The sequence below is a fragment of the Castanea sativa genome, chromosome 12 (genome assembly GCF_040712315.1).
Source record: "Castanea sativa cultivar Marrone di Chiusa Pesio chromosome 12, ASM4071231v1".
Lineage (NCBI taxonomy): Eukaryota > Viridiplantae > Streptophyta > Magnoliopsida > Fagales > Fagaceae > Castanea > Castanea sativa.
In genome coordinates this window covers 27,705,357-27,729,928 of record NC_134024.1, presented here as the reverse complement: position 1 = coordinate 27,729,928, position 24,572 = coordinate 27,705,357, and the positions used below count along the sequence as shown (strand labels likewise).

The window sequence follows — 24,572 nt, the reverse complement described above, 5'->3', positions numbered from 1 at the left end:
CTCTCTACAGGTAGACATCTTAGTATCTTACTCCATAACATTTAAGAAATTGTTTAGAGTAGAATACTATTTTAATCATTTATTTTTCGCCCCTAAATTATTGAAAATATTTTATTTAATGTTCTTAAATTTTACTAAAAGTTTGTTTTTATTGAAAATGTTTTTATTTTCATCCTTCTTTTTGTCTATAAACTATTAAAAAAACCATTTTCTAAATTTAAAAATGAAAAAAGAACTTTTAAAATTTAAAGATAAAAAATAAATTTTTAATAAAATTTAGAAACTAAAATAATATTTTATCAAATGGTTTAACCTAGTCCACTACAACACAAATGCACAAGAATAATGTAAAAAGAATCAATAATAAAACTCTTGACATCGAGAGATTTTTCCTTTAAAGAGATGTGTTGATTCTTATGATTTTTTTTTTTCTTTTTCTTTTCTGCTTGAAGAAATTATAAAGTTCAGCCAAATGTGTTTTAAATTAGAAAAAACCCATGACGTTGCAAATAAATCATAAAGGAAATATCACTAGTAAATTACATGAATGACCATTTGTACTTACAATACCAGTTCTAGCCCAACCGTTTGAAAAGATAAACAATGAAAAGTATACAGCTAAAAGACAAGAGGGTTAAACAAAGAAAAGTATATTTATTGTAACTTGTAAGAATTAAACATCAAATCGGACAGCAACTCGTGCTTTTAGATGCTATGCCGACATTTGGATTAGGATTCTCTGTTTGGATTTGGATAGACAGAGACCGAAAAATTTGCATCATTTATATATCACATAATTAAACATCTTTCTTTTTTCTAGATAATACAGATTTTATTCACGAAAGCAAAACGAAGATGAAGATTACAATGTCAAATTAATACGTGTACGAGTTCTAAGAAATAACAAGGAATATATCCCAAGAGTCATCCACTCATACAAAAGTCTCATTCCACTGCGTAACATCATATAAACATTTAAAGTTGTTTTATAAAAATTAAATCTTCACCATGAAATTCTATCAATTTTGAAAATAAATGATTTTGACATCATCAGGATAAAATGCGGGTAGTAAGAGTAAGCATACCTTTATCCGTAAACACATTTAATAGACAATAATACATCAAATGTTTTTTCAACCTATTTCTACAAGCTGCTGCTTAACAAGCTACATAGATCACATAAATGTTTTACTGACAAAAATTAAGGTGAGACTTGAGACTAACACCGATAAACCTCCACCACTGGCTCCTTTTCCTTAAATTTTGTAGAAATCAATAGTCAATACAAAGCACACGGTTACCATCTAAACCTTATCTTGAGTTGTATGCTTCTCTTCATCCTCTTTCTGCACCACGGCAAGGTTAGGAATCGGCACTTGTGCAAGACAAGAAATTCTCTTGCAGTAGTTGAAAACAACCTCAATTTACCATCAAACCTCCAAACAGCACAGGCTGTTTATAGGGAGGCTTTTCTAGTGTTTCAAGTTAAGCTACTTCGTGTTCGAACTTTGTCTATAAGCATTTGCCTGCCTGACAAATCTTCTTCATAACCAACAACCTGCAAGAGCAAAATTTGAACACTATCTTCACAATGGAAAACTTAAAACACCACATATACACGCTTGGTACAGCTATATTTTCAGCTGTTGTGCATAGAAAAAATTGAGGTTTATAAAAATTGTATTTTGAAAAAACACAGTTTCAAAACAGGATGCCAATCGGAGATGCACTTAGCACAGGATAAGTTTACAAATGCTAAGAGAGAATGAAAAATTTTATCTTTCCTCTCAAAGCCAATACACTACTAACACATTATTTCAAACATATTAGATAATCACTGTACTTCAATCATGCAAATTGCAAACAACCAATAATATCCAGATAAGGAATTGCTCAAACCTGAGACTCCGTTTGTGTTTCACTAAAACCATCATATATTCCTGCACTTCTATCTCCAGAAGGATTGCAAACATCATCATTTTTCCCAGTCCTGAAAAATACATCAATGCCAGAGTCAAAAGAAGAGGTAAAACAAACTGCAGACTCCAGCAAGTATGGTTTGGGGAAGGGTTATTTTATTTTGATAAATAATTTTGGTTTCTAGACTAGTAATTTTAAGATTTGAGGACACAGTCTTGTAGACATTAGGGTAACCATTTATTTGAGGAAATGTTTTGCTTTTGAAGTTGGAAGTGGTCAGTTATGTCAAGAAACAAGTCCTGGGATTCAAAAAAACATCATAAAGTTTATAACTGTCACAGAATCATAGTGGCAGCAGCAAGTACTTCAGACAAAAATCGGATCATCAGTATTGTAAAGATCAATTATTACATAGCAGCACAACTTCAATTTCTGCCCTAAAGAAAATATAGAAGCACCGACAGAAAGAACCAACAAAACACCAAAACCATGCAGTCACAGATTAGGCTATGGGAACACCGAGGGTAGGGGACCAAACCAGTTTTCTAATGCACATACGTGAGATGAAACTTATCTTTATAAAACATTACTTGGAATACCAAGAGACGGATATTCAACAAAAGCATGCACAGTAGCATCAATGGTAAAATCAAACTTCAGATCAGAAGAAGATCAAATAAGTACTCAGAGTTCTCTGCATTAAAAATGGTAGAACCAAAATTCAGCTGAGAAGAGGATAAAATAAGTACTCAGCTCTCTGTATGACTCCAAAAATCCCAGTTTATCAAAAACACAAATCAAAGTGAGGAATTCTACTAGTAAAATCACAGTATGCTTCTATACAAACTACACGAGATAGCACCTAGGATGGGAAATTAAGTCAGATAAGTACCAAGCTCAACTATATAATGAAATAATTATATTGAACTAGAAAAGTAAACAAATGCTGTGAATAATTCTATTTTAATAATATCTTAATTTTTTCACTGAATTAGTTAAATTAAAAATAAATAAATAAAATATATATATATATATATAAGAACTGCAATTACTCAAAAAGAATTATCTGATGTGAATTGCTAGCACACTTCCACTGCTACAATTTCTTTTTCTTTTTTTTTTTTTTTGTCTTTTTGTGTGTGTGTTGGGTGGGGGGGGGGGGGGGGTGCTAAATATACAGTAAGGATTTTCATACTAAATCTGAAAACGTCATTCATCTCATTTTCATTCTTTATGATAAAAAAAAAAATGCAAATTTTCAATAAATTTCAACAAGCATAGGATTCTCGGAGATGTACCTGTTTAACCAGTGTTTAGACAACCCTACAACAGAGTGAGCATCTGAATGGTCTCGACCAAGGATTGAATAATCAGATGAGAAAAGCTGTTCCATCATCAAGGACTAAAACTGATTTGGAATTTACAGTACATGAAATATGTGTAAAGAATGATCACAATATAAGGATACATTTTTATCACACCCAGTCCTTCCTGGTGAATTCTGATCATGAATCTTACAAACAAAACAGGCAGCAAAATAAGTCAACCAACAAAGTTGATTACCAACCAAGATATAAAAGAATCATCACCATTTTTTACCTTGCTTGTCTGCTCCAACAAGTCCTCAATAGCAGCAGCAACATCAGGAACAGCATGAGAAACTTCCCCATTATCTTTTGTTATGTTGTCTCCAATGGCATTCAAGTTGATGGGATCTCTTAAATGTACTTTAGAGGAAGGCAGATCCTTTTGGTCATCATCATCCAAAAGCTTTGCCCTTTTGTTGAACACACTTGATTGTTCAGATTCTTCCTTAAAGCTGTCATTTCTGCTAAAGGTACACTGAGTTGCTGTGTTTCTTAAGTCTTGTGATTGACTAGGAAAGCAAGAGGGACTATCTCCAGATACCATCCGCACAGCTTGTGTAGGAAACTGACTCGTGGTACACAATCCTGCCTCTTGGTCTTGAACAGTGACCTCTTTCGGGCAAAATGAATCCAGAGCAACAACTTCATTCTGTCAGTAGACAAAGAACTCAAAACATATTATTATGTCTACGGTTCCAAAAAGCATGTCTACCCCCCCCCCCAACTCCACCCCTCTCTAAAAAAGCCACCCACACACATACACAGTAACAATATGACCCCATTGTGCGACTTCTCCCAAATTTACAGCACTATTTTGCGAAAACCCTCTGAAAGAATTGCCTGGCTCCCCTAGGTATTCGATAGCTACCCATCTGTATAAAAGCATGAATTTGCACGCACGCACGCACACGCACACACACAGAGGCACAAAGCATGCTCAAACACAAGTAAACATAAACAAATCACACCCCCCCCCCCCCCTGCCCCCTGCAACACACACACACATAACACAGACACAGAATATCTGAACATACCTGCCTGATACACTCATATATCCACTCTGATGTAATTGAGTGTATCCCCCATTTACGAGCAGCCTCATACTTTGGTCCATTGGTGAATTTACATAATAAATGGGTAACCTTTTTAGTAAGTTTTTCCGCAAATTTAGCTCCGAGAACAAAACACAAGTTTCTTAATAGTTGTCTATCTTTCTCCTCATATTGTGAAACACAGACTCGGAATCTCTCAAACCCAGGCAAGGGAATCCGGCAGGGAAGTGGAGAATAGAGAATGTGACTGCCAACATCCAGCAAATAATCCTCCTTAAAAACAGACATTTTAATCCCATCAGCAATTTCCAGGGGACAGTCTTATAAGACTTCAAAAGAAATAAGATGATGGTTCATCCCTAGCTGCCATCTCCAATTACTAATAAATAAAGCTGATCAAGTAAAAGGGAAAAAACTAGAACAACAGCACATGCAGAAACAGAATTATTAAATCAGTAAAGATTAATCAAATTAGTTCATAATTCTTATTTACTATTTAAGACAGCAGAATAAGGTGATGGCAGAATCTTATGAATCAGAAGAAAAAAAATTACAGAAGGTTATAAGATGAGTGCAGTCTTGTTGCTTAACCAAAAGGGGTAATCATAGAAAATATCTGAATGCTAATCAATGTTCTAACCCATATTCATCTTCCTTCAGATATATAGATAAAACACACTCATAGATTCTAAAGGTTTTTTTTTCAGAATTTTTTTATAGGTAATGAGACTTTCATTAAAGAAGCAACATATGTACAAAAGAGGAATTTATGAAGTATACAGGCTGAAGACACAAAACTTCATTACAAAAACCAAGTGAAAACAGAATCGATTGAGTCATAGAACATAGGTGGTCTACTATAATCCAATGACAACCGATAGAATAATGATCTTATGAGTTGAGACTTAATCCCTGTAAAGACAATTCTTCATCTACATATGTCCTCCTATTCCTCTCCTTCCACATAGGCCACATTAAGCAACCAGTAACCACATTCCATACTTTATTTCTGAAAGCTTTTACTATGTCGCCAACATTGAAGTAAGTCTTCCAACGTCTCAGGCATTACCCAATTTAGTCCAAAGACTAGAAATATAAAGTTCCATAATTTAATAGCCACTGGACAATAGAGTAGGCAAAATAATGGTTACGTGATTAAACTCTCATTTTCTAACAACTTAATAAAGTATCATGGTATTAGAACAGGTGGTCCTAAGTTCAAATCCCATCTCCACTCTACCTTCTATTTAAAATTTAAAAAACAAAAACAAAAAAACGCAATGTTGGACCCCACTTATTAAGGGCTGGTCTGAGCTTACAAGTAAGGGATAGAGTTATAATAATGGTTAAATGATTAAATTTGCTATTTGCTAACAATTGAAGTTTAGGGACAAGTGGTAGTTTATAAGAAGTAGCAAGCAATCCACAGCTTCATTCAACAACAACAAAAAGGTGATCCACAGTTCCTCATTACTCTTGGAGCATTTGGAGCATTCACATCAACCTCAATGCACTGTTAGCCAAATTTGATCTAAAACCTCACTATTTTCACCCCATCTCTCCCCAATTTCACATTTTCTCTCCAAACTCAGCCACCAGATTGATGCACAGATCAACTCAAGCCACACCCTTGTAACATAATACCCCCTTAACCACCAACCCATTATTATCCTTCAAGATTGATTCCTTTTGTGAGTCTCAAACCACCAAGTACTTTTACTTCTTGCATCTAAACTCACCTAATAGATCTACTGCATGCACCTTCCCAAGTGTCAAGTAGCATGATCATTGCACAATATCATGCTCCTTGAATCTTGGCTACACTGTAGCACCTACCTCCGTGATTTACTCCATAGAACTTTTCACTTCCAAATTGTACTTTCTCTTCCATGTCATCCACCAGATCAATGCTCCACCGCCAATCGCCACACAACCACCAGCAGATCTACACACCACCGCCAATTTTGCAATAGGTGCATGAGAGAGAGAGAGAGAGTGAAATTAAAATACATATTTAAATTTTTTTTTGGTTTGTTGATGAACAGTACCACCATAAGTGTATTGAGGTACTGCTCATTTGTTATTTTACACATCAAAATATTGATCCTGATGCACAGTGCTTTAGTGTGATTAGCTATTATTTTGGCAAAATGTTAGTTTACCTAGCCTGCTATGAATGCTCTTACACAACACACCAATTTGCCAAAACCATACCCCTCTTCACCTAGTTGCCTATGGTAAGAACTTCCACCAAAATCACAAACCACATTAAGGACCTTGTTAGGTACTTTAACCCACCAAATAGCCTTCCTAGGGAAATTCAAACGGCCAGCACCTCTCAAAACCTCATAGAAAAAGCGAGCACTAAAACATCCATCCTTACAAAATCTCCAAAACAACTTATCCTCCATACCTGTTTCGGCCCATATATAAAGAGTTCTAGCAGCCAATCATGGGCAGATTTCACAAATGTGGGATCCATTGAATTCCTCCATTGTGCATCTCAATGCAGTCCAACACCATAGCCATATAAGGATGCTACATTCCTATCAACACACCAAGCATCCTGCCAAACCCTATTCCGTCTACCACCAAAACCAAAACCCACAAATCTATAGAAAGAATCCAATCCTGCTCTAATTGCCTACCAAAGACCACAACCATAAGATGAACAGCATCAACAGATTTCTCCATTTTATTTTTTTACAGAAAGTTGCAAAAAAAGGGAGGAAGACACATAATTGGTTCCACGCAAGATTAGGGCCAACCACATGTATTCTGTGTAGTTGATAAACCAAACAAAAAATTGTACATGTTCCTCTTTTATTCTTTCCTACCGACCAAATAAAGCAACGAACATAATAGCTGGTGGATCATGGATGCACATACATTTCTTATATTGCATATCTAGGAACTCCATTTTGGAGTTTACTGATTTAAACCTTTGTCAATTTATTATTCTAAGACATAAAATAGCTAGCAACAGCCAGTGGTCAATGTTAACAGAAAAATGTGCATAAATGAATCAGTTACGCATACCTCTAAACAAGACCGGATCCAGTGACTGGATACACATGTGGTTTGGGGAGCGTCTACAGACCTGGTTATTACACCATGACACTGAATAGTATAGTGCATATTTTGTTTCACAGGATCATCCACTACCTTTCCTCCTCCTTGAACTACCCATTGAACAATCTCAACCCTCTGGGAGAAGAGATCACAGTTAACAGTTAAACATATTTAAATATTCTATACCTGTCTCAAATTCATTACTACATACTAAAAAAAGAAATAACACAAAAAATTAATATATATTCAACCCAAAAAAAAATTTGAGAATTAGAAACAATTAGCAAAACCCAAAAAATGAATGCTAGTAGGTGCAAAACGAGCAATCAAGTTCTCAGAGGTTAACCAGCAAATACTCTTTCTTCTAAAATCTTACAACATATCCATAACTGCTTCTAGTGTTCAAACCAATCTGTAGAATCTTATTTGATGTTTTGTAATGCCAATGTGAATTAAGATACACACAAACTAAAGCCCCAGTCTAGGTGGATTCAATGTGTGTGCGCGTGCATAACATTATCATGAAAATATTAAGAGGATGATTTCAAGTTAATGGACAGAACTCAGAAGCCTAATCCAAACCCAAATTGTTTACTATAAAAGAAATATGTATTCTACCATTAAATATAGAATTCTTAACATATCAACCAAAGACCTTTAGTTTCAGGCGAGTTTGCAAGACTGCAAGTTCGTGTTTCATATTCCAAGTCCTATTTAGTGCACAAATTTTCTTTTTGCAACATGACATGAATACTATTTTCTAGATTTATTAAAAATACCCAGTGTACATTTCTCCTACATTTACAAATTAACATTGACATTTACAACCAGAGGCACATCAGTGAACTTCTAAATGGTGATAATTATGCCAAGGCCATGGTCACTGTGGTGCAAAATTGAAGTATGAATTTTAACAACTTACCCTATCCTCAGGAAAGGAATTTGAGAAGCAAAATACTCTCCCCTTGAACACGCTTGATGGCTTCCCATTTTTAACACTGGAATCATGTTGTGTCTTCTGCCGACCTTTTTTTTTATCCGTCAATTGACCATTACCTTTACCATTTATAACAGGAAGTAGACTTTGCTCAGAAAATTTTGCTGTTGCTTTAAGAGAACTGTCTCCATTCATGTTGATTTCTGACCTCTCTTCTTTGTTTTTCTCCAATGATGGCAATCCAATTCCAGAGTTCCTATTCCCCAGTACCTGATCGGATGATATGCTAGGATGAGCTGTGTAGTTTTTACTTTGATTTAAGCTGGCTACTCCAATCACTGCTCCTTTTGTGGAGAAGACAGAATCTACGTGATCACAATTTACAAGTTAATATGAAGATGTATAACATACTCAAAAGCATATAGTTGACAAGTACCAATCAAACAAATGAAAGAAATAAAAACAGCCCAAATAACGACATAAGTCCGGCTTGAATTAGGATGTGAAATTTAAAACACACACACAAACCAGGACTTCTTATATAAAAAAAGGCAAACCTTTTGGAAGAAGTAGATCATAGGCTATGTATCTCTGTAGAACAGGGATCTCTTTCTTTTCGCAATCACAATCCTCTAGCCAGGTGGGTTTAACTACATAAATGACACCCAAAGCTGCAAGGCTCCTTACCTCCTTTTTCTCACTAAAAAATTACAAAAGCAAGTGAGAGATAAAGCTAATACAAATAAGGGAAGATACTTCCCCAACTCAGCAAGAATAATAGAGAGCCAATGCAAATAAAAGGAATATCACATAAATGTCATAAGTCACCATACTAGCAAGGGACCTTAAAGAATTGCATAAAGAAAGAGTCAAAAATAATTTACAATAATCTTTTTGCTAAAAAGAGTCAGCACTTACATCTCTGAAGGAGATCCAACTACTATGTGTGTCAATTTATCATTGAATGACATATACCGGGATCCTCCACCTCTACGCACCATACTGACTAGTTTACGCATTTCAGAAACTTCAAAGCCAACAAGTAATATTCTACACTCTGACAAGTACAGATCACCATCTTCAGATTGAGAGTCATTGGCAACAAAACCATCAAGGCTTGTTTCATTTTTGGGCTGCATGGTAGGTTTTTCAAAATCCCCCTCCTTAACAAAGACAGGAGGATCCAAAATAGCAGAAGACACATTCTGCGACACAGTGGCTTCTAGATCTGAATCGACAAACCCAATGCTGGGAGCAGCTTGAGAGTTTAAATCTTCCGATGTGGATGGCACAGACTGTGAATTTCCAATACCCTTGTCCAGGCTATGCTGCAGAGTCAGGCAATTCCTTACATTCTTATTTGAAGATACAGAACCACCCTGAACAGGATAGGAGTCCTCATTTAAACAAGCTATTCATCCAAGAAAGAAATCAAAGGTCAGATACAATGCGCAAAAACCTTGACAAAGAGAAATACAATATGCTGTGAATTTAAAGGCGGCAGAAGATATATAACATCTTACGAAAGAAAGTACCACCTCTTCTAGCAATGGATTGATAGAACCATTTCCGAGTTACAATATAAATATGACCCCATCGTCGGGCAACCTTGTATTTGTCACCTTCAGCAGCTTAAGAATAGTCAAGAGCACAAAGGTACATACAGTAAACTATATTGAAGAATTCCAAAACAAAAATAGTGATAGGTGTGGATCAGGAGATACCTTGATAAGTAATAAAAAATTTATTAAGCCAAAAAAAAAATCATGCAAAGGAAGCCAATAGAGTATACTGGAGGTGCAGATAAATAGATATTGAAATATAGTTAGGTGACAATGGCATGCTCACTAGATGAGTTAAGAGAAAAACACCACATGTTGTAGCAGTGTGAAAAGAAACCATTAAACCAATTGAGTGAACCAAACCAAACCAACCAAATTGAGCAGCTTGGTTTGGTTTTTTAGGTTGATTGATTCAGATTGGTTTTATAAAGAATCCAAATAGTTTCAGTTCATTTAGTGGTCAACCAATTAAACATAACCAAACTTAACTTAACCGCCTATACCATATATTTTTATGTTTTGGGCCAAGGCTCAAGATCATTTTAATTTTTTTAGTATCGAAAGCTGTCTAATTACCATAGCTAATTAAAAAGTAAGAGGATCTTAAATTTGGAGCCACAAAAAGGCAAATACCATTCAGGCCTTGATTTTTAAAGTACTTGGGCCTTGCATTTCAGAGTGGCCCAACTATAGGCCCACATGTATGAAATCAAACTGACCAAATGGATCATAATCAGTTTGAATAGAATATGTTCATTAGGTATTTTTGGTTTCGTCTAATTATCATTTCTACCAAACTGACATGATCAGTTTGGTTGAAAACTCCACCTCCAAACTGACTAACAAACACCCCAGCAGATAGAGCATGCAAAGCTGAGATTGTAGTTGTCACCTAGAGGAGTGCAAGATGCAACAACAATAAATTCCAAGTTAAATAACATTTAATATTTTTAAAGTCAACCATTGATGAAAGTACTGATAGTCTTGTTAAAAATTCACTTATGCAGCCAGAAAGGGAAATAATCTGGAGATACTTTAGCTAGTTCAGGGAATGCTCAAATGTATAAATTTTTATACACACTCAAACCAAAAGGGCACAATGATATTGTATGTAGGATGTGGCAGACACAGCAGAATGACAAAATAAATTTATGCTGTCAACCCATAAGGCTGCAACAATGCTTTGTTAATAAAACTGAGAAGTATACTTTATTACTGTCACACTGATAGAAACAAATGTTCAAGCAATTCAAAACCAAAGCAATTCTTTCAAGGAACATGATAAGGATATATCGCAAATCAAATGTGTGCACTTCTTGGTCAGTTCAGCAGAATATTTTCCACCATTTTGTGTAATAAGCTTTTCAATCTCCTTTCGCTCATCTGAGATAAACAAACAGGTTAGCACCACAAACAAATAATTTATTATAAACAGAAGAACAAATAGCCAATATCACAACCTGCTGGAATTTGAGTCACACAAATTGTCACTCCAGAAAAAGGAAGAACTCTGAATGATTCCTGAGGAACAACACGGTGCTCATTCCAGCATTGATGCAACCACTCAATTGTGACAATTGGTTTCTTCAGAATATTTAAAGCCCACTGAAAACGTAAAGATTATTAAATAAAATCAGTGATATCATCCCATCAATGTATGTAATCTACAACACGTAACACCTATACAAATACAAATTTCTACAAGAACTCCAACTGATACGTCCCACCCAACTCTAATAAACAATAGACGAACAGTACCATGTAGCACACCAAACACCTCAAAGTGACTGCAACACTTCCTTCTTCTTTTTCTTCTTTTGAAAAGTAAATTGCAGAAAATTTTCATTGTGTAATTTCAATTATGGAGCAACACAAATACCAAACCTTGTATTTTGCAGCCAGAACATTCTTCACAATAACAAAGCTAACATCCAGAGATGCTTTAGGATGCAACACTCCTCCCATTGCTGTTACTAATGTTTCTATTTTAACCTGAGAGAGAGAGAGAGAGAGAGAGAGAGAGAGAGGGATTTAAGTGCAAGTGAAAAATGAGGAAAATCACATATGGGATACTAAATACAAACGCACTTAATTAGAAATTATCAACAATAATAAAAGAGAATGATGAGAAAAATCACACATTCCTTTACTGCTTTTTATTTTTTTCAAAACTTTCATGTATATGCACAATATGTTTTGGCTAAAAATAGCACACCAATCAAAACAGTGCCAGTACTAATACAAGGCTGTCAAAAAGACAAAGCCATTTGATTGCTTTAATTAGTTCTTTTTAATTGTGAACAATAGAAAAGTGCATGAGAAGCAAAGAGCAACACCAAGAGATGTGAAAATGTGGCAAAATTCCAGAGATAAAGGCCTTTCCAGGCATGCCCCGCCTTGAATTATATTAAAAAAACATATACTAAGAGAATTTTCAGGACTAAAAAGGTCTTAGTACAGGTGCCACGTTTTTAAGCAGTTCATGCATAAAGTTTAGAAATACATACACGTACCATAAGCATGGTACCTTTTCATCCGCCTCAAAACCTGATGCGAGTACTTTGACACCATCCATTGCAAAGCAACAAGTGTACCCTTGTTTAGGCAAAGCTCTATTCTCTTTCGCACAGGAAAGAACACATTGAGGACCTACCCAACAAACAAATGAACATCAAAGTCAGCAACCGTTTTGTTTTCCAATCAAGAAATTAAACTAACAACCCAGCTATAAAAACCATTAAAAGTAAACCTCTACATGAGTAACCATATAGTTCATAATCCAAACAATCAAAAAAAAAACATTCCCCAAGTTAGTGCCCCACATTGGCATGCCCTAATACATTCCAAAATCAAGCCAATACCCAAATCCCAATAAGCTCACAGTGAAAAGTGTTTAAATAATCACTAAATAGTACAGGCTCAAAATAAAGTTAAAAAAAAATTAAAAAAAAAAGACTTGACAACAATATTACTTCCTTTCTTAATTAATATAACCCATGGATAAAGTGAAAACTACACCCCTAATGTTTGGGGTTCTTTGGATCTTATACCCTAAAATTTCAGAATTTAGATTTTACCTCTTGAAGTTATATTTGGTTTGCGTCAGCATCCCCTTTGTCCATGTTTTTTACTAAGTGTCACACATGCTTTGTTTGTCCAATAAAATAATGTCATATGGCATAATGAGAATGATGTAACATAAGGAAAATTATGTGTCATAATTTCATTGGACAAACTAAACAAGCGTAACAAGCTTACGGAAAATATGCACAGAGGGAACTGCTGCTAATGCAGATGAAAGGTAACTTTATGGGGGTAAAATTCAAATTCTGAAATTTCAAGGTCGTAAAATCCAAAGAAGCCCAAACTTTATGGTTGTTGTTTGCACTTTAGCCATAGCCCATTATATGTCTGCTTTCTAATAAGCAGCCCATTGGGTGGTCAAAATTGAAATTTCAAGCAAATAGAGAAACTTAACCAAAAAGAGGTCAGAAACCACAACCTATATTAACATAAACAAAATTTCCCAAAACGGTAGCAATGTAAAGTGAAAAACCATACCAAGTAAATTGCAACCTTTGGCTCTAAGGTCCAGAAACTTCTCCTGCAAACGAGAGTGGAAATGAGAAATTGAAGTGAAAAAAGAAAAGAAAAAGAGAGAAAAGAAAGGGAATAGAATAATACGTGATCGGGGGAAGAGATGATGTGGTAATCGTTAGGGGCAGAGCGAGAAGGGTCGCAGCAGAGGAAGACGTCGGCGCCGTTATGCTTAAGGGCGTCGTGAAGCGTGTCGAAGATTTCAGGAGGCACCAGGTTCCGCGACATGAACACGTTGGCACCCTTGAATGTCTTCGTCTTCATCATCATCTTCTTCTTCTTCCTCTTCCTACTCTCACTCAGTCGCTACCTCACTGAGAGAGAGAGAGAGAGAGAGAGAGAGAGAGAGAGATTGGGAAGTTAGGTTTTTGAATTGAAATGGAGAGTTGAGTTGAGATATCATATGGGAAAGGGAACAAAGGAAAGTCAATTTTAAAAACGCGGGAACGGGTTTTTTTTTGTTGCTTGGGTGAAGAAGGGGTGTTGCTCATGTCCATCCTTTTCTCATGGACTTTCACCGGTGTTTGCTGCTAGCTAGGGTTAGATGGGTTTGGACTTTGGACTTTGGACTTTTGATGGATCGTACTGTTTTTTTTTTTTTTTAATAAAAAGGTAGAAAGAGAAAGATCACAGATATGTGGCGGACAAACATACAAGCTGATGGATCTAACCCCACCTTGGCCCAATACCTTTTTTCTTTTTGTTTTTTTTTTTTTGAGATGAGGCTTTATGTAAACCTATAAAGTTTCTAATTATCCCCAAAAAAAAAAAAAAAAAAAAATTAGAGAGTTTCAACCTATAATATCCACTTTTAATGATAACCTACTAAGATATCAATCAATTTTTGGTATAAGTGAGAATTGAATCTCAAATATCTTATTCAACTATCAAAGATTTTACTAGCAGAGCTAACTGGAATCCACCCAAAAATCAAATATTGAATGCCTAAAAAATAGTAATGAATAAGATCTGCACAACCGGCTTGTGAATTTTTCTTTAGAACTAGTGCTTATTTTAGAAACTTTAGAGGGTGCTTTGAGTTTTTCATCACCCAAAACTCAAAAAATGTGAGGCCCATCGAAACTCAACTTGTTTAATTATTTTGTTGAGTTTTCATAACTCAAAACTCAAAATTTTGAGTTTAAGTCATGCAAACCAAAAACACAATTAAGATATTTTTGAGTTTTTAGTTATGAGTTTCAATGGCACTCTTGTAAATACTCTGCCTTGATGGGGGCTCGCAACCGTGTATAGTCAAGTCACTTTGTGTGAGACTATTGGGCACTTTCAGACTAGTGTAACTCTTCGTTTTATTTTCTTTTTTCTTTTCAAGCAGCATTCCTCTTTTTCACTCTTACACCCATCACACACCCACCTTCTTCTCTTTACTCTTTCATTTTCCTCTACCCCTCTTCATTCCTCCTCTCACCCAAACAACATAATCACATAAAATCCAAACAAAACCAAACCCTTTGATTTCATAAATTCCAAATTGAAAATGGCAAATACACCGTACAAACCCAAAATCTTGAAAGAATTTCATCAATGCATCAAAGAAGTTTGTAGGTTGCCTCAAAAACAGATTAGGTATAAAGCAAGAGAGACAGAGATAGAGAGGGGCGACTGAGAAAATTATTATTTCTTGGTTTGAATCAATGTCAGCTACGATGATTCTAATTGGAGATTCGTGCTCTCTCACCGAAAAAGAGTATTTGAGTCAGAGAAGAGAGAGATCAAGAAAGCAAAGAAAATGAGTATGTTTCAACTGGTAAGCGGCATGAAAATTGAAATGAAAGAGGAGGAGGAGAGAGAATGAGCACGTGAGTGTATCATTATAATTCCGACCTAGCACAATAAATGGATCCCACCACTTTATGCAAAAGTTTGAGTTATAGAAAAAAGATATAAATCCAAGATATAAAATTTTTAAAGTGAGTGAACAAATAAAGTTAGAGAAATAAGTTATGGGAATTAAATATGAGTTATGAGATTTTGTTCAATCCAAAAACATTGAAAAACTATTTTGGCCTTTATATATTCGGCCAAACAAAAGAAAATGAATTCTTTGGTTGCATTTTCAAGGTTACGTATTTTATAGAAAAATGTCAACAAAAAGAAAAAGGGTCTCTGGGCTGGGCTCAATAAAGAGTCGGGCGGGAGAGGCTGGCCGAACAGTATCTTAAAATAGTTCGATTATAGGATCTGGCAGAAAATCTAGTGGCAGAGTCTTGAACATGGTGTGGACAGAGGTTTCAGCTTCAAGGTGTTCTTTCGGCCACGTGCGGTCGGAAGGGAAGCTAAACACTGTTCAAGTATTTGGGTAAAAAAAACAAAAAATAATTAATTGCGAATATATGGTCAAATATTTTTTATTTTTTGGCAGAATGTTGGGGCGTCTGGCCTACCCCACGAGACTATGAAACTACTAAAAATGCATAATTTTTAAAAATTAAAAATGCAATTAGTATGGTGAGAGAACTGTAAAAGTTACGGTGGAATTCTTAAAATAAAAATTAAAAAAAAAATCATGATGTATAAATGTCTAAGCATTGAAAATAATCTTGAGAAGAAAGTTGCAAACTAATTTATTATAATGAATTTTTCCATATTGTTTTATTATGAGATTGCTTGAAATTATTCCCACGAGCATATATAAAGGTTAGTCAATTTGGAGCAGACCAACACCACATTGCCATTCTTGAAGAGAAAGAAGCAGCATTTTGGGCTATAAACGAACTGAGTTTTATTGAGTAGTGCATGTACAAGTTTGGTTTGTCAGGAAAAGTCAAAAACTTAAACTTGACTCGAACTCGTGACAAGTTTAAAAATAATGTTTGAGCTTGAACTCGTGAGAAAACCGAAAAACTTAAGCTTGGCTTAATTAATTAGTGAAGCCAAGCACAAACTTAATATCAAGCTTAAATTCAAGCTCAGATCAAACTTTGAGCTCAAGATTTTAAAAAAATTACATTATCAAATACTTAAATTTTATCATGCATCTAGTTCTACTTATAATTAGCTATTATTCAAATTAAAATCTTACATAATTAAATTCATTCATTCACTATTTCTTGTCTACAATTATAGCAATTGTTCAACATTCACGTTAGATGGTGAAAAACTAGAAAAATATTTGTTTGTAATTATTATAAATGAGAAAATATTAACATTTTTCATAATTTTACTTTAATTGATTGATTCAAAAGGATCATATGTGACCCACTTAATTAATTAATTAATTTTTAAATGTAAGTATAGTCTAAAAAGAGAAGTGATATGTCCACAACGTTTTTATAATATTTTTACAACAATTCCTAAGTGGAAGGTTGTTACTAGTTGTTATTATTGGGGCAAAAAAGTAATCTTCATGTTATTTTCAAATTTGAACCAATAACAATTAACCATATATGATTTGTTAGAAAAATATTGTAAAAATGTTGTAAACGTAGCATCTCTCTTCTAAAAAAGTGGTTCTTTGTCAGTTTAGAGGGAAAGAAAAAATTAAGGTAATGGATAGTGATCTTATGTTGGTTATGTCATTATTAAGATACTTGTAATGAGTATATTTAGCTAACACATATAAACTTTAAGTGAACATATAATTGGATTGTTTTGTATTGCTTGGGCTCGACTTATTTATTAAAGGAGCCTAAAACTAAGGTTCAAGCTTAACTTATTTATAAATAAATAAATATAAACAAGCTTTTTACCACGCCGAACCTGAGTTATTCATAATCGGCTTGGTTCATTTACTGCCCTAAGCAACAGAGAGAGTGAAAGACAACAAAATCAAACAGAAAATGGGGAAACAATAAAATTCCAGCAATTATGAAAATAATAGCACCACAAAATTATGGGCCGAGTTCTCAACCTTGTCTTCCTTGACTATAATTAGCAGAGAAAATAACATCTTCCATGAAATGCGTATTGAACAATGATGGAAAGATCACAATATATGGAAGAAAAACTACAAATCATGGAGCATCATACAAGAGCAAAACGATCACAAATGTTGCTTCTTTTTGTAAGTGCAAATTCAACCAACAAGTTACAAGCTTTACTCTTCATATGGTTAATTTTCTGCTTTAGACTTGAAAAGATTGAGACTTGAGAGTATTAACTCTAAAGTTTTAAGGAATATTAGAAGCTCACCTTGTACAAAGGAGAGAATAACAGATTTCGATACCATGTTAGTTTGAAGAAAGAAAAACCTATGAATTTCTTCCCACTTCAAAGTTGAGCTCTAGTTGCATACATTGTCTAAGATCTCAACAGAAGGGGAACCAAAATGAAAAAAAGAAAAAGAAAAAAAAAAGAGCAAAACCCCTTTTTCTTCTTCTTAATTTTCATTTTGCTACTGCTAGTTCATTCATCTAGTAGTACTAATTTCTAGTAGACAGGAATGATTAACAGAAAAACCCGAAATTGCCATTATCAAAGTTGAGAGCATAACTTAAGGGGTCATAGTTGAAGCTGAACCTCTTCTGCTCCTTGGCCCGGTGGCTCTTCACTTGTCTCCTAACTTCAGCTCTAACCCTCCAAAACAAGCTTCTCAATTTCCTCTTCCCGCGCAGAACCACCACATTTGGATCAAAGCAAAACTCAATCACACACATTTTTTTCTTTCCCTTTCACCACTCCCTTTGAACCAAATGCACAAATGCAAGAAAAGCAACCAAAGCGCAGGAGGAATATAGTTTTAGTGGGGGTCTTATTAATATCATGCAGTGAGTGAGAGAGAGCATGGTAAAAGTTAAAGTGTGCATTTTTTTTTATGGGGGTTGGTGAATCTGAAACTGAAAGCTGTATGTGTGAGCGTCTGGCAGAGCAATTGAGACAGACTTTTTTTTTTTTTAATATATGTATCTCTCCATGCATTGTGCTGTCGCTCTTGAGAACTCTTCGGTGCTGTCTGTCTCAAAGGGTATACAAGGGAAGGGAAGGCATAACTCTGTCACATTGGTAAGAGAGATAAATTGAGAAGAATAGTATCACTATTCACTACCTGCTCCCCTACTAACAACTGGGCAAAAAGAGAATGTCAAGGACTTTTTCTCATTTCTTTCTTTTTCTCCTTGTTGAAGAAGTTTGTTTTAAAATGTCAAAAAAACAAGAAGAAGATTAGGAGAACTTTTGAAAGCACTAAAGAATATAGATACCATCAAACATGCATTGATTGGATAGATGGATTTGCTTTTGAGTTGATGGACAGATGATACATATGTTGCCTGCACTTCTCTTCTTTTGGCTTCTTTGTTTTCTTCTACCTCTATTATTGAAGGAAAAATTCTGGTTTTGCATCTCATGCAAAACCCACAGCGGAAGCGACGAACTAGGGTCTATTTCATTCATGATTGATAACGTGCACTACATAAATTTCAGAATTTAAGAACAAGATAGCGTACCTTGGTGTAGAGAAATTCAAAACAAAGATTAGAAGCACTTGGGAACACTTTTAATCTTCACTCCAATTCCACTTTACGCCCAAGATGTGTGGTCTCTCAATCAGTTTTTCAAAGGGAGAATGAAAGTGTGTCTCACACTCTCTCACACACCGTTTCTTTTTCTTTTCTTAACTCCTCTAATCAAAATTCTGTATGTTTCTCCCTTTATAACTAACTGATTATCTAATTGGGCTGGCCTATTGGGCCTTTCCAATTGGGCTTTAGTGTGTGGCTTGGAGTGGGACCAAAAGGGACCAATAAGACACTAGCTCCAATGGGCCTTGGGCTTTTCCGTCAATTCTTGACAAGTCCAAAGTTACCATTAATTATATTTAATACCACTATATAAATATAATTGAACTCTAGGCCTTATTAATAAATTATATCCCAAGACTTTATTATACACGTAACCCCTTCATAAAATATTCGTAGTAACACAAAGTCATAAACGTAGACTGCCACTTTGTAAATTACTACATCTTATCCTTGAGTACCCGGTTTAATTCTTTAAAGTTATTCATTATATATTTATGAAATCCAATTTCATAAATATATACTTTAGTAATTTCTTACTAAAGTGGTTAGGCCTAACTCTCTGAATAACTGAAAACATTAAACTTATCTCAAGAGAATATTTTATATCTCCATCAAGAGATTATGAATTCCATCTTGAGAATATATGTTCCATCAACACTAAATGTGGCTGCCCAACATACTGAGGTTTTGACCGTTATTTCAGATCTCACTCCTGATATATCAAAGCAACCTACACTTCATGATCAGGTCCATTATTCTCTTAGGATTAAGAGTTCATGCAAATAGAAGTCGTGAAATTTATTATTCATTTGACAGTCTTTAGAAGAATAATAAATCTCACAGCGGTCCTGTTCAATATGTTTTAACTCTTAAAATATATCAACATATCAACTAGAAGCTTCCACTTCCATGATCAAGACAAATCATCTTAGTTGACACGTTATAGTCTTCGCAGATGAAATGCCCAATTTCATCACCGACTACGAACTATTAATTCTGATTTTACAAAGAACTTGTGATTTACATCTTCTGTGACTTTTCACATAAATCACATACAATGCATCTCATGGACTATATGATGATGTCCCATATTCACGTAACCACTATTTTAGATAATAATAAAATAACTTTATCAAATACAATATTAAGTCATACATCATGTCACACATAATGTCATACATAATATCATACATAGCATCATACAATAGGATTTAAGGGTACTAATCCTAACAATTATGATCTTTTTTTTATAATTACATACATATAATATTTGGTGCTAAAAACAAATTGGTAATTACCCATGTATATTTATATGGACAAAACTAATGTTGTTCTAATTATAATTTTTAATTTCAGTTGTGATGAAAAGAAAATGGGGAAATTGAGTTTCTAGCATTTTTCATGTCAAATCAAAATGTTTTACAGTTTTAAGATATTTCTCATTTAAAATGGATATATTTCACTATGCAAATTAAAAGTTAAATCTAAATGAGTATCCAATTTAATGTTATATAAAATTTTAAATAATGTGCTATTTTGTACATTGCCAAAAATATAAATTTTGTCATACTTTTTGTATTTGACTATATACATCATTAATCACAATTTATTATGTATTCTTCCTACTTTCTTTATAAAAAATAAAATAAAATATAAAAAAAACCATTAAGTATATCATCAAAAAAAAAAAAACATTAAGTAAAAAAGAAAAAGAAAAAGTATGGTCATCTAAGAGACAATTTCTTTACGGTCTCACGGTTTTTTTAGGGAATTCTTCTTCATAGCAGTCTATAACTCATAAGTATTCTTTGGTTTTTTTTTTTTTTTTTTATGACAAGTATTCTTTGGTTGTTAGAGGCAAAAACAAACTATCATGAATAATTGGCTAAACTTATGGACTCGGCCACATTTGTTTGCTTTCAATTGCAGCTTTGTTCGAAAGTAGTACATTTTAACTCCTTGTAGAAGAGGACACATAGTCATGCATTGGGAAAAATACCCAGCATCATATATATGTTTTTTTCCTCTTATAGCTAGTGGATTCCACTCATTGAAGAGTAGGACCACTAATTGTGAGAGAAAGAGAAGTATATACCATATACCTTCTCATGAAGCAGATTTGATCAACTTAGCTAATAATGACATAAAATTAGAGCAAATTACAACTTACTTAAAATTTGACATTTTACTCACCTGAGATTTGATTAAAATTTAAGTTGTCTACTTGTGATTTGAAATTTCATAATGCAAGTGCTCCGATGGATAGTTTTATATTATATATGATATTATACTTTTATATATATATATATATATATATTTTATTTTTTTTTGGTGCATGAAAGAGACATAAAAGCATAACAAACTACATATTTAACTCTATTTTTATCAAAGTTGGGTTATAGAAATTTAACTGAGCTTTAAGGTAAGTAAAATGTCAAATTTCAAACTACAAGTAGACATCTTAAATTTCAGTCAAACTGTAAATAATTAAATTATAATTTGCCTTAAAAATTAATAAGTGTAACAACTATGAAGCCAGCAAAAAATACCACAAAAAGGATAAGCAACTCAGTGCTACTGCTAGTCATTACCCATTACTCAAGATTGAGGGACCTATATATGTTTTACTTTCACACACTGTTTAGTTCGTGAGTAGCCCAAGCCTTGTGCTCACCTGTACTGCAGTACATTGTGATTTGTGTACAACATTGTCTGATTGTATCACTTCTTTCTTTCTTTTTTTAAATTGTATGGTTGTATCACAGACCTATGTAACACATGTTTCAAAATTTGGAATTGGCATTGGTTTAATTACAACAATGGAACTCACCAATTTATTTATCCATATGAGTATATTAACTGCCCCTTATTATTTGCTTTCTCCCTTTTTTCTAAAAAAATTATCTAACAAAACATGTGCACGCATTAAGCGCCTTTCTAATCTGAGAAGTGATTACACTTGTAACATGTAAGAGCAACCCGCACATCAGTCTTTGTAAAAAAGTGCAAATATATACCATGGCCTTGCAAATGAACAGTAATCGTGCATATATGCATGGTTACTGTTCACCGTGTAAATAATTTTTTATTCTTTTTTTTCTCTCCTCTCTCTACCTCTGACTCACCTCAGTCTCTTTTTCTCATTTCCTTTCTCACCTCACTCTCACCGATCAACTCTCTCTCATTTCATCAGAGTCTCTCATTTTATCAAATCAACTCTCTCACTGACCCACGCCACCGATCTGTTGGTTGTCGGGTTTTTTTTTTCTGGTTTTTTCCCCATCGCCGATCTGTTGGTTGCTGATTATTTTTCTATTGTGGTGGGCTATTTCTGTTGGCTTGTTCTTTGGGTTGTGTGGGTTCCAAGTGGTTGCTGGTGTCAATCTTGTTGCACAGTGGGTTCCGACTGGTTGATGGTGTCGATCTTGTGTGGGTTCCAATTGTTCCGATGGTGGCTGTGTGGTTGTTTGGGTTGTGTTAGGTCTATGAGAGATGACTGTGTGTAGGCTGTGTTGGGTCTGTGAGAGAGATGACAATGTTAAAAGAAATGAATATTTTATTTGAATAAATGTGTATAATAAACAAACTGATGTGAATTTTTTGTAAAAATAGGTGTGTAAAATAGAAAAAGTAGGTTTTAAATGTGCAAAATAGAAAATTTTTTGCACATACTAATGTGGATGCTCTAAATTCCACAAGCACTGTCAAAGCATTTTTGGCCAATGTGAAAGCAATATTAAGGTGCACGTGAATAATTAATGAGGGCCAAACTAGCTATCACTCAAGCTGATGTTTTGGGGTGTGGCTTATCTCTAGTACGTTTTTAACTGAACATGTCATTTTGTTTTAAATATACAATAATAAATGGTGGTGGGTTTTAATCCCCACATTTTATTTAGTTAATGGGTGATGTGATAATCTCTCGTTAAAAAAATAAAAGTTCATTTTTAAAAAGTATGGGAGGTAAGCCAAATATAATATTTTGTAGTCTTCTGCCAAAGTAAATATGATTTTTTTTATTAAAAAAATTGACGTAAATATGGACTTAATTAAAGAGAACCTTGTTTATATGTAATTTAGGGATGACAATTTTGCCCTGCCCCGCCACGCCCGCCCCGCTTAACCCATCCCTCCCTACTTCGTCCTACGTGAGTTTTTCCCGCTCTACGAAGATGGTAAAGCGGGGATGAGGCAAGATTTTAGCCCCGCACCACGGGGCGGGGATGAGTTTAGACTTGTTAGACCCACCCCACCCCTCCCCGTCCCTGCTCAGCCTACGTTGTTAAGGATTATAATTGTAAATTTTTCATACCCTAAAACCCTACTATTTAAACAAACATATCAATATTAATTTATTTTATTCTACCTAATATGGTTCTCTGTCTTTATTTTGTTATGCGTTACACTATGAGTTTTTTTTTTTGTGAATGTCTTGTTAAACACTTGGATATATTATTCAATTTTTTCTAAAAATTGATTTGATTTTATGGGATAAATTTAGTTGTAATTTCAAATATATTTTTATCAATGAAATATGTTTCATTAAAGAGATTGTAATAATTGTGGGGTAAATTAACAAAAAGTAGAGTTTTACGGGATGAAACGGGGCTTCGAGGGGCCCTACGAGGCGGGGATGAGATGAAAAAGTTTTCCCCGTCATGCAGGGCGGGGCGGGGATGGGACAAGACAAGACAAAACCATGCGGGGCAGGGACAAAAACTCCATCCTTCGGTCCCGCCCTTCCCCATTGCCATCCCTAATATGTATACTTCTAAGTTAGCAAATGTGCCACATGAAATTTCATTGCTTAGATAGAAATGGATATTGTGTTACACTAAAGAGACGCCCAGTGTCTATGTTAGTTTAATTGTTGTAAAAAAAAAAATGAAACTTTAATAATAAATTTCTCTCATAGTGCTAAATTGTGAAAACAGGGACAATTTGAAGAAACGCAAACTAAAATTAAGGCAAGCAAGAGAGGGAAAATGTGAGAAAGTGTCAGAGAGATTTGAGAGTAATTCTAAAATAGGAAAGGTAGACTAAATTTCATTGATTTCTAATTGCACTATTATATATATATATAGAGAGAGAGAGAGAGACACCAAAGAATTAAGCCTCAACAGACTTAGTGCTACTGAGCGTGCGCTCAGGCACATACTCAGAGACTCTTCTATTTTTTTTTTTTTTTTTTGCTTTCTAAATATTAATCATTTTCAACATGTAAGATAATCACATATATACAAATTGAACGCACAAATAAGTAAATTGAAAAAATGTACTATAACAACTGAAAAAAAATACTTTGAAGATGAATTTTTATTGCATCAATATTGTAAAATAGAAAGAAGCAACCCCCCCCCCCAAAAAAAACAAAAAGATATGAACAAAAAAAATTCAAAAGTCTTGAAACTCTTAATGTAAAATAATCATAAAATTTGAGGTAGCTGCCCAAAAAAATGGTTAGATCCCATCGCTTTCACTTTTACTGTGGGTTTATTTATTTATTTTTAAATGAAATAGATAATTGTTTAGAAAAAAATTAAAAATTTAAAAAAGAAAAAGAAAGAGAAAAGTGTAAACGTGGA

The 24,572-nt window shown here is 34.3% G+C and overlaps 1 protein-coding gene across 2 annotated transcripts; it reads right to left on the bottom strand.

Moving 5' to 3' along the window:
- Nucleotides 1-924: 924 nt before the first annotated feature.
- Nucleotides 925-14,064, bottom strand: LOC142618322 (uncharacterized). Of its 2 annotated transcripts, none has more exons than XM_075791238.1 (17): nt 13,595-14,064; nt 13,472-13,514; nt 12,438-12,559; nt 11,795-11,902; nt 11,371-11,515; nt 11,202-11,293; nt 9,887-9,980; nt 9,267-9,759; nt 8,906-9,048; nt 8,334-8,713; nt 7,379-7,546; nt 4,322-4,612; nt 3,520-3,936; nt 3,389-3,421; nt 3,219-3,304; nt 1,900-1,990; nt 925-1,558 (listed from the first exon to the last, which is right to left on the bottom strand). In XM_075791238.1, exons 1-17 carry the CDS (start codon nt 13,775-13,777, stop codon nt 1,481-1,483), a joined length of 2,967 nt encoding a protein of 988 aa, XP_075647353.1. In that variant the 5' UTR covers nt 13,778-14,064; the 3' UTR covers nt 925-1,480. The 2 variants fall into 2 exon arrangements, with proteins under 2 accessions (XP_075647353.1, XP_075647352.1); XM_075791237.1 differs by having other exon boundaries at nt 3,389-3,433; nt 13,595-14,063.
- Nucleotides 14,065-24,572: the final 10,508 nt, after the last annotated feature.